This window comes from Astatotilapia calliptera, chromosome 20 (assembly GCF_900246225.1).
Source record: "Astatotilapia calliptera chromosome 20, fAstCal1.2, whole genome shotgun sequence".
Taxonomy (NCBI): Eukaryota; Metazoa; Chordata; class Actinopteri; order Cichliformes; family Cichlidae; genus Astatotilapia; species Astatotilapia calliptera.
Window position 1 is genome coordinate 30,151,107 of NC_039321.1, and position 10,503 is coordinate 30,161,609.

The 10,503-nt window shown below is 41.9% G+C and overlaps 1 protein-coding gene across 1 annotated transcript; it reads left to right on the plus strand.

Annotated features, from left to right (window-relative positions):
• The first annotated feature begins 6,466 nt into the window (after nucleotides 1-6,466).
• On the plus strand, nucleotides 6,467-10,318 carry tnni1a (troponin I type 1a (skeletal, slow)). Its single transcript, XM_026153438.1, has 8 exons — nucleotides 6,467-6,523; nucleotides 7,966-7,997; nucleotides 8,085-8,091; nucleotides 8,216-8,257; nucleotides 8,461-8,592; nucleotides 8,761-8,850; nucleotides 8,995-9,171; nucleotides 9,752-10,318. The coding sequence occupies exons 2-8, from the start codon at nucleotides 7,984-7,986 to the stop codon at nucleotides 9,854-9,856; spliced, it is 567 nt and encodes a 188-aa protein (XP_026009223.1). The 5' UTR covers nucleotides 6,467-6,523; nucleotides 7,966-7,983; the 3' UTR covers nucleotides 9,857-10,318.
• Nucleotides 10,319-10,503: the final 185 nt, after the last annotated feature.

Here is a 10,503-nt window from a genome sequence, read left to right on the forward strand (position 1 = left end):
TTAGCTGTGTGGCTCGGTGCACTTTTAGAATAAAGGGCTAGTTGTATAGCAACTTCTCGTGTTCCTGTGGAAAACCCCCATTGCCACACCGCATGAGTCAGCAAAGGACAAGGAGTGCTGCAAGAAGTAGAGATGGATCATTGTATTAAGCAGTATGTTTGCGTGTGTGGATTTGTGTGGAGAGCAGGTTTCACAGAGAATATATGTGAAGTAGAGCCGTGGAGAGGTTACACCTTTAAAGGTACAGTGTGTAAAATCTCACCACTAGAGGTCAGCAGATTGCAGTCAACAGAATTTAGTTTGCTATAGTGGCTGTTCATCTGTAGTGAGTGTAATCCAGGGGTGTCAAACAATGAGGGCCCAGAAAGAACTCTAATCTAATCTAATCTAATCTCCCCACAGTCATTAATACTACACCAAAGTAACTAGGTGTATGTGTCCCCTGATGTAAAATGAGTTAGAATGCCCTGTTTAGGCTTTTAGTCTGCTGTTTACCTCAACTGCCAATATACCTGTGTCCACCTCTGTTTACTCTGGAGGAGGCTGTGAAATTTAAAGTGTAAAGCTGATGAGTCAGTGAAGCTAACTTCTGTCTGATGAAGGCACTGAGGTGAGTTTTTGTCGGTAAGCACTGCTGCATTGCAGGTGTTAGCTGCTTGTAGCTGGCGTTTGTGAAACTTTCTTTGAAGAGAATCTAACATGGTAGGACTCGGACACTTAACAAATAGACTCTCATATGATGTGAGAATGTAACTAAACTGTTTATCAGAGGGAAACTTTGTTTTTTAGGAGACTTGAGACTAACATTAGCTTGCATAAAGGTAGTTTTTAACCAGCTGTTATTGTTTATTTAGCTAGCTAGTTGTCAGCTAGCTGGTAAGATTACATTTATAACCCTCTGACAATAAGCAATTGGGCCAATATCTAGAATAAATAAGTATTTAAAAAAGTGTTGTTTTGGGGGGGTCGACTAGAATGTGATGGAACAGTTATGAAAGTGACAAGATACCAGCTAATAGCAAACATGTATCTACAGTATTATATGAAAACATACATTAACTTGCATCTTTTTCTCCCTCACAACACCAAAGTGTCATCAACTTCTTTTAAGCGTGTCTCAGTGCAATTATTCATTTCTATATGGGAGCTTGAGGGTCCTGCACAGTATCTTAGCTGTTCCCAGGACTGCGCTCTTCTGGACAGAGATCTCCGATGTCGTTCCCGGGATCTGCTGGAGCCACTCGCCTAGTTTGGGAGTCACCGCACCGAGTGCTCCGATTACCACGGGGACCACCGTTACCTTCACCCTCCACATCCTCTCGAGCTCTTCTCTGTTTAAACATCATCTTTCCAGGGAATCTGACAAACATGGAAAATAGAGCTACAATTAATTAAGAACCAGAGTGGTGTCAGATGTGGACTCACAATGTTCTCCTGATGTTGACACCAATGGGACCGTCTGTTGATTAGTTTATGTTGGAGTGCATTCTTCACTGACCAGAGCTCACTTCAAAAATCGTTGGCAAGCCTCCAGCTTCTCAGCTTCTAGAGATGGAGCTGCTGTGTAAATATTAAACCACTAGAGGTCTGTCTCGCCACTTTTAAGTGAGGAAAATGTCCGTGTGTGTGTGTACACCAGTCTGTGTGCATGAATCTGTGTCGGGCTTATCCAAGTTCTCAGATAATCTGTGTGTTTAAAAAGTTTTTTTCTGTTTTTTCCCTCTTTGGTTTACATTCTCCATTATCTGTTGTCACACACTGTGCAGGACTGCAAACAGAATGCCTTTGTGTGTGTGTGTGTGTGTGTGTGTGTGTGTGTGTGTGGTTGACTTTTATCAGTTTCTGGAAATTGTTGTTGGAAAGTTGGAAAGTTTGGCCCTCTCTTTCTTTAAATGTTGTTTCAGTTCAGTTTCCAGGCATTTATTTGTACACAGCTCTCTTAAGGTCCTGCCTCAGCATTTTAATCAGACTTAAGTCTAGACTTTAACCGGGCCATCGCAACACCTGAGCAGAAGCCGTCTCCTTTCAGACAAGCCATATTTGCTTAGCCTTTTTCTAATTGTACTGTCGTGAACTTTAACCTTTAACATTCTCACTGAGGCTTGTAGAGTCTGAGTCACAGCGCTTAAGTTTTTTGCAATTTCACTGAGCATTGCTGATTCCGACTCTTGAGTTAAGGTTTATTTATCTCTCAGTTTACACATTTTACACATAAAATCATCTCATCAGACAGCACCTCAAATTATTAGACAATATGAATATCTTTGTATATATCTGTAGGAAACTTAAGCAACCTATTTATAAGTAATAGCAGACATGTGTTTAGAATTTCTGTGGTGGGTGCAGCCACCCTTTTGTCTTCATTTGGATTACAGACGGTGTGGCGAGGTTTCACTTTGTCCATCAAAGACGCCCTCACATGCATGTCTGGCATTTTAATCTCTCCTTCGAGGTTCAGGTGTTAGTAAACAAAACCATGCCCCAGGTTCATGTAGCTGTACTCACTATGACAATATCACGAGTTAAATATGTTAAGCGTGCTAAGATGTTAATATGAGAATGTTAACATAATGTTTATCATTGCTGCCTAAGCCCTATTATTATCACCAGAATGATTGCGTAGAGAAGTCTGGGACTAATCCCTCCTCAACATGCATGCCTCGATCCAGAAGGAAAGGGACAGACTGCAATGTCCTTTATTAAATCTCCTTTTAATATGCAGTGTGAGAACTCATTTTTTGGTGTATTTGATGGTTTAACTTCCTGGTCTACAGTTTTGCACTTATCAGTTATAGATGATCCTGGAAACCAGATAAATAGAGCCAATATCTCCCCAAATAAAGCGCCTTGAGGCGACTGTTGTTGTGTTTTGGCACTATGTAAATAAAATTAAATTGAAAATTGAATTGAATATTTCTTTTGTCTTGGAAGAGGGTCTCTTCCCCCCTGCCATGTTCAGATTACCCCTTGTTTATCTGATATGGGGTAGATTCGATATGATGACAGACGTCTTGGCACACTGATGCCAGTTTATATTTTTCCATTTGTCAGTGTGACATCATGCTTTTTATTGCACTGATTGCTTGCAGGGTCGTCTACAGTATGCACTATACAGCTATCTGCAGTCTGTTAATAATGCCTCTTTGACACTCCTAAGAGGTGATTGACCAGTTTGCATTTGTGCATTGGTCTGCTAGTGCCATATTAGTGTCATAATCACAAAAACTCGATGGAAGTTTAACTCTTGATTTTCACAAGCAACGAATAAAGTGCAAAGTCAAGATACAGGGAAGTATTTAGTAATGGAGCGCGGTGCAGGGACTAAGCCGTGGAGCACCAGAAGACTGCAGGAGAAGATAAAACAGGTTCATGGCGTTTTCAGGTGAGTCTTGAGAGTCAATTTTTTATTGAGGATTTACTGGAATTGAGGGGAAGCATGCAGTGGTTTTAGAGGACATGAGTTTTCCAGGTGAACAATTTATTCAGGTTGTAGGTAACATAACTCCAACTGAGAGAGAAAGGTCAGATAACCAGAAAGCACACATAAAACGAGTCATAATTTGAGAGTCTTATTACCACCACAAGGGCAACAACAACCAGCCAGAGTGCAGGAACGTACACTGGCCTTTTATCCCTGAGAGGTGATCAGCGAACGGAAAGCAGGCGTGCAGGCAGCATTCAGGAGCCGAGGTAGACCCACCCACGGACAGAACAGCAAACCAGAGCACTGCCCAAACTCCACCTTAGATCAAGAGACTAACTAGTCATGAATAAAAGTATTAAGCTTGTTTACATTTCGACCCAATCGTGGTGCAAGAGGAAAAGTTCATATTCCCTAAAGGGAACTTAAATATCTGCCCCAAACTTTGTACCACGCCTGTTAAGTTGACTCAAACAGAAGAGACAAAGTCATCATGGATCAAAGACACGGCACGGGATCAATACAATCAAAAGGATTAATTCCCTGTTGACCATAAATCTCCTCATAAAATATAGTGACATTCCACCCAATATTGGTTGAGGTGATTCTCTGTGGATTAAAGTGCTGGAATGACAAACCATAGCTGCCCTTTGTACAGCTGCTACTGGCATGGCTTAAAAGTCACGAAGCCTTCAGCGTAACCACATAAAGGACCCCTGTCACTGTACGGCACAGCTAGTGTTACGGATTCAAATATTGGGGATGGACACAAGAGGAAAAACCACAATAACAACACTGGTCCGGCCGGGTTGAGTCAAACGATGATTTTAATGGTCACACGCGTGGGAGATGGACACCGTACGCAGACAGCATCAGATCTCAAAATGGTGGAGCATTGATCAACCTCTTATAGCCTCTCGTGGCCCCCACCTTATCATAAAAGCCTAAACATTCACATGCTTTCTCTCACACGGCGCCTAAGCTACGACCTTGGCTCCCTGTTTATCTGCTCCTGCTGAGATGGGGCAGAAAACTCCAGCATGTTCTGTTCTCTTCTAATCAGACAAATAAGGCGATGACTTTCTGCGAACAGTATTTCTTATAACTCAGCAGTATAATGCATCATAAAACAATATCATTCATTCACAATAAATCAGCAGTCTAATGTAATGCAAATCAGTTTAACAGATGCAATAGTTACCACCTTCTTCTAATCCAGGAGAATAATGCAAACTAAAACGACATAATAATTCACAATCTTTAATTAAGGGTCTAACATGGCATAAAATAATATTATAATCCCACAGTCCCACCTACACCCTGCAATCCAGTGTGGCCGGGTTCATTTCTTCCTACCCCTGAGGTCCTTTGTCCCCCTGTTGGGTGAACCATATGTGAGATGACCTCTGTGTTTGCGCAGTTCAGATGCAAGAAAAACTATTATTACAACAATAGCCGGCACAGATGACACTCCCCATCACTCCCCAGGTCTCCCACAGCTTTATTTTGGTGCTACCTTATACCCTTCAGACGTACTCAGACTAGAACCTCTGTCCGAGGAGCTTTTAGCCTTTATTTTATTGCTGCAGCCACCAGTGTCGTCCAGTCGGGTGATCCTCTGCTCTTCTTTCGTCAACCTCAGGGGTTAGACAACCCTTCAGTCGTGGCACAGATCAGGGGATTATTCTGCCCCGATTTCAAACAACGATCTGTGTATCCTCGGGTCACAGCTGTGGCCCCCAGAGAAAGGAACAGGAATGTGTCCCCCTTTTGCCCAAGAGCCTCTCGAACCTCGTTGGTCTGGTGTTCCTGGATTTTTGTTAACCCCTTCATGGTTATTGCTGTGTTTATGGGATCCATCCTTTTGGAGTGACTAGCTGGAGCCCAAGACGCCATGACACTTGGACCCAGTTGGTGTCTCGGCAGTCACTGTGTCTGTCTCTGCTGTGAAGGATCCTCGTATCTCCGTGACCTCGTCTGGTGTCTGTTCCTGTCTCTGTAAGAGACAGAAAACCAAAACACCTCTCTGCCTAGCCTTGATAATCTAATGTTGTTATCCAATGTTCCTCTAGTGATTCAAAATCGGTTTAGCACATCATGTTCAGGACCTCCTGACCAGTAACTTATTCTAATCACAATTTATGTGTATAAGCGTGTTTGCATTTAGCCCTCTGCACTCAAGGCATTTCCTACAGTTCATCAGTCCGGACCATCACGCCGAACGAAGCTTACGACCTTCAAAAGACCGAGTGCCAACTCATTATAAGCACATTTGCAAGGTGTGTCTGAAAATTATTAAAACCACTCATTTTAACAAAAGACATCAAAAACAAATTAGCCATTTTAAATTCTAACATCTGCCCCCGATTTTCACAAAAATCATGTGTTTGCTTCCGCCTACCGTCCCACAGTTTCCTCTCCAGTGTGGTACTCAGCTTCTCATGGTCACGGGCATTTTATCTTCTAAACGCTATTCAGTTCATTTTAATGATTAATGCTTAAACATGGAAATAATGATTTATGCTTCTCACTGGTTCTCTAAAAAAGTCCGGAAACCTTTTGGGTCACTATTAGCTTAAGTTTCACCGTACCTAAGTTATTAAAACACAAGTCATAAAAATGTTCATATAACCCTTGTTTGATGTTAAAACTCAACTTCCCCCCCTTTTTGACTCATGGGAATGTGTCAAAAAGGGGAGGAAGTTGATCATTAAGTAGAAGTTGATCACCACTTCTACTTAATCTACTTACAAGTGTGTTTTTCTCCCCCTTTATTTATTTATTTTTTACATAATTTCCTTTTCCATGCAGTCTATGGCCAGCTTATAGTTCATATTCATATTCACCTACAATTTGTCATTTGAGTTACTCTCATCAGCCTTCAGGCTCCAACTATATTGCCATTGTTTACATGAACATGTGAGATGAAAAATGAGCAGAGCAGGATTATGTACCAAGAAGGACGTGGCTGACTAATAATAGCGTCCACACAGAAAAGAAAGAGAGATCTGGACAATGGGCGGTGCAGTTAAATAGAGGGCTCATCTCTGATCTGTCCATCGAGCTGCATCCATGGTCACATTTCTCCTGCCTCTGACTCTGGTAAGTTCCCTTCATAATACGCTCTGTGTGTAGAGTTAGACATAAGTTTTATATCTGTGCTTTCTTGATTTACTCTCCTGATATTTAGACTGTAGTGTTGATATTTTAACCTTTGCATTTGTCAAAAATGTGTCATGCATCTCTGTACAGTGAGAATACAGATTGATCTAGTGTTAGTTTATTCAATATGTCAACCTGGTGAACAGTGGGGACATAGAACAGCAGAGACATAGACAATAATAAGTGTTTCAGTGCTATTTTGCTAGCAGCCCAGGTCCATCTTTGGGCACAGACTGTGTGTACACTAAAGCTGTGCTACCATAAAGCCAAAGCAATGGGATGATCAGCTGAAATAATACAAACTGGGGAGTTTCAATCTGCAGCCAAAGCAACTATGTTCAAATCCGAGGTTGACGTAAACTTTCCAAAACACTTTGGGTGGGTTTTTTTTCATTGCCATGTTGGCCGCACCACAGAGGGTCATAAGCATCCATGAGTTACTAGCAATAAATCCCTGATCCAGGCTGGGCACCCCAGAGCACAGTCACCCACCACAGCTGTCTATCAGTTGTCCCCTGGTCTATTTGGGGAGACAGGCCACTCTAAATTCCTCTTGGCCAGATAATCCTGAGGAGAAAGACAGGGATAAGGGACAGAAGAGATGGATGAGGGACGGCTATCTGTCTGGAATTTTCCTAATCCGCTAAGGCAGATTGTAACCCCATCATGCTAGGTGGTCTTATGTGGTGCCATTCTCAAATGGAGCCAAATAGTGAAATGAGAGGGGAGGTATGAGGAGAAAGGCTGGCTTAAATTGAAAGAGTGAAAGGGTGAGTGCTGCAAATCACTTGCAAATTTGATGAAGGACAAAGGGCACGAGACTGAGGAAAGGTAAGACCAGGTAATAACAAAAGTGAAAACAACACTTTAACAATGAGGTGTGACGATAAATTAAGTATCTTAAACACATCTTAGTGGTGTTAATGCGTCACTGTTTTTTATGGCATGTGGTAGAAAAGCAAAACTGCACTCGGTAAGTTCTGTGAAAAACTAGCACACTGATTCCACAAACATTTTGTGCCTGTATGATATTTTCATGCACAACAAACACATTTTCTTAAACATGCATTTAAAAAAAGACAAAAAAGCTTCAGCAACCTCAGACTTTAAAATGGATTTAAGGTTGCCTAGACCAGCAACTTCCTTTTGTCCAAACAGGTGAAGACCGCTTAACACCTCTTATCCTCTGTCAATTCATTATTAACAATTTCCCCACCTATTGTTTGGCTCCATTTCTATATTGTTCGGTTTTAGACTTTTATAATCCATCCGCACGTGGATTTGTATATTTTTTTATCTGATCCGCTGACAAACAAATACTGCCAATGGTTCAGGGTGTGTGTTTCTGTGTGTGTTTCTAATCTCTCCCGTCTCTTTTCCAGTGAGATCTCAACAGCAGGATGCCTGAACATGTGTGAGTGTTTTCTTACTATAGATACACAGACAATAAAAAACACAAAAACAGGTATTTTAAATTATGTATGTTTCTCTTCTTTTACAGCCAAGAGGTAAGACCATCTGGCTGCTAACTTGTTGATACAATATTCAACAATTTTTATAACTAAGTTAAGCTACTAAACTACATATACATCATATTTACGGATAATCTTGTGAATCATCTGAACCATGCAGCGGAAACCCAAGATCTCAGCCTCAAGGAAGCTGATGCTCAAGGTACGAGAAATCATCTGCAGACTTATTTGATTTATTTGTGTAATACATGTGTTCAGCCCACAGGAGGGCAGCAGATACAGACAACTGAAAGAAAGCCAGCATCTGAATGTTTCACTTGTCATTTGAGAAAAAAATGATGTGATGAGGTGTTTTGAAAGAATCTGAACGCATATGGAAAACATTATTTTATGTTGGTTTGACAGAGTCTGATGGTGGCAAAGGCCAAGGAGGAATTGGAGCAGGAGATTTTAGACAAAGAGGAGGAGAAACATAGGTACCTGGCTGAGAGAGCGCCTCCTTTAAACATGAGTGGCCTGAGCCTTGGCCAGCTTCAGGTATGTTCCCTACAGATTCCCCCAAATCTCTCATTTTTCTTTCCATCCTTTGCAGCTACAACTTAGATCATTCCCAAATTATGTCAATAAAGCAAATCAGGACAAGAAACCAAGTAAAGAAAGGACTGCACATGATTTCATACTAAGTTTTCCTTTGTGCATGTGTAGGATCTCTGCAGGGAGCTACATGCTAAGATAGATGTAGTTGACGAGGAGCGATATGACATTGAAGCTAAGGTCATGCTCAACACACGCGAGGTTGGTACACTTTATTATCCCAGCGCATTTCCAATAAGTAGAATTTGAAATGTTTCATATCAGTTATACGTATATTATGCAACACTATGAGCACCATGAGAAACTCCTACATCCTGCTCCCTCCACTCTGTGTCACTCGACCAGATTAAAGACCTGAATATCAAGGTGCTGGACCTCAGGGGGAAATTCAAGAGGCCTAATCTTCGACGTGTCCGTGTGTCAGCTGACGCCATCCTTCGCTCGCTGCTGGGATCCAAGCACAAAGTCTCCATGGACCTGCGAGCCAATCTCAAGTCTGTCAAGAAAGAGGACACTGAAAAGGTGCATGAAAAATGGATAAAAGAGAAGATGCAATCATGCATATGCACACAGAATACAATGAAACCAGCCTGAGCAATGTCTGTGCCATCCTTAGAGCACAGATATGCATTCAGGTACTGTAAGATACAGACATGATGTCAGCGCTTGAGATGTCATGGAACACCTGGAAACAGTGTGTGTGAAAAGTGTGTTTATTAAGACACCGAGTAGGAAGCCACTGCAGGGCGGGGGCCGTGTGTTTGTGAGAGAAGGCACCGAACACAAGACAATGATCCCATTGTACACCGAATATAAGCTTTTGTGGCCACGTCTCCCAACTCCTGAGTGCATGCATGTGCAGATTAGCTTGTTCCGGTGTGTGTATACCTGTGAATGAATGTGTGTCTCTCCAAGTGTGAGGTAAACCAGTTATACTAGTATGGTAATAAACAATTCTCCAAAGGGCTTCCCATTGAATTGAACAGGTCTCAAAGGCTTAGATGCAACAATAACATTTTCTGAACCTGCTCTACTTTGCAGCCTCTGTTTTTAGTCTTTTATACTCTCTGTTGCACAATCCAACTGTCTCCCTTATCTGCAGAAGAGGCCAGTGGAGGACAGTGACTGGAGGAAGAATGTGGAAGCCATGTCAGGGATGGAGGGAAGGAAGAAGATGTTTGATGCCGCTAAAGGTTCTGCGCAGTGAAGCCAGGAGGTGGGCTGGGGTCACATCAGTGACATCACTCCCCTACATCTGAATCTGTCCTGGTCTTCCTGGGTCTATTGTGGCGTCTGTGTTGTTGTTTCGCGCTGATGTCTCTGCGGATGCTCCTGCCATGGAGGTGACAGTATGCCCCCACACCCCTGAAAGGCTTTCAACTATTCTGTCAGCTTTGTTTTTGATAAGGTGTTCAAATGACTCTGTCTGTTATGTAAGATTATTTGTACTTTTCACACCATGTTGCACCAAAGCCTCAGACAATCGGCCTGATGTTTGTATGGCGGACAAATGTGCCAAATTAAACTGTACGTGTGATTGTTTTGCTTGGGGATAAACTTTAACCTTGTAATGTAGATTATCAAATAATAGTGGTAAAAAAAAAAGGTGCACTTCATTGGCTGGACTGAAAGGGAAAAAGAACGAATAAAATATCAAAAGTATACTTTACATGAAACATTTTTCTGTGTGATACTCCTTCATGTGTGATCAGCTGCTGTATTCAGATATATAAACTGCTTTTATAAACTCTGAGAATTTTAGTTTCTGTGATCCTGTCGCAGTAGGACCAGCTTTTTATTGCAGGTTGCAGACAGCAGATAGAGCAAATGCACATAAGAACACGTGCAGTTTAA

Excerpts from the sequence above, each read along its gene's own strand:
- tnni1a (XM_026153438.1), top strand. Across the intron at positions 8,593-8,760 it reads TGAGCCTTGGCCAGCTTCAG|GATCTCTGCAGGGAGCTACA; the intron begins GTATGTTCCCTA and ends GTGCATGTGTAG. Across the intron at positions 8,851-8,994 it reads TCATGCTCAACACACGCGAG|ATTAAAGACCTGAATATCAA; the intron begins GTTGGTACACTT and ends TCACTCGACCAG.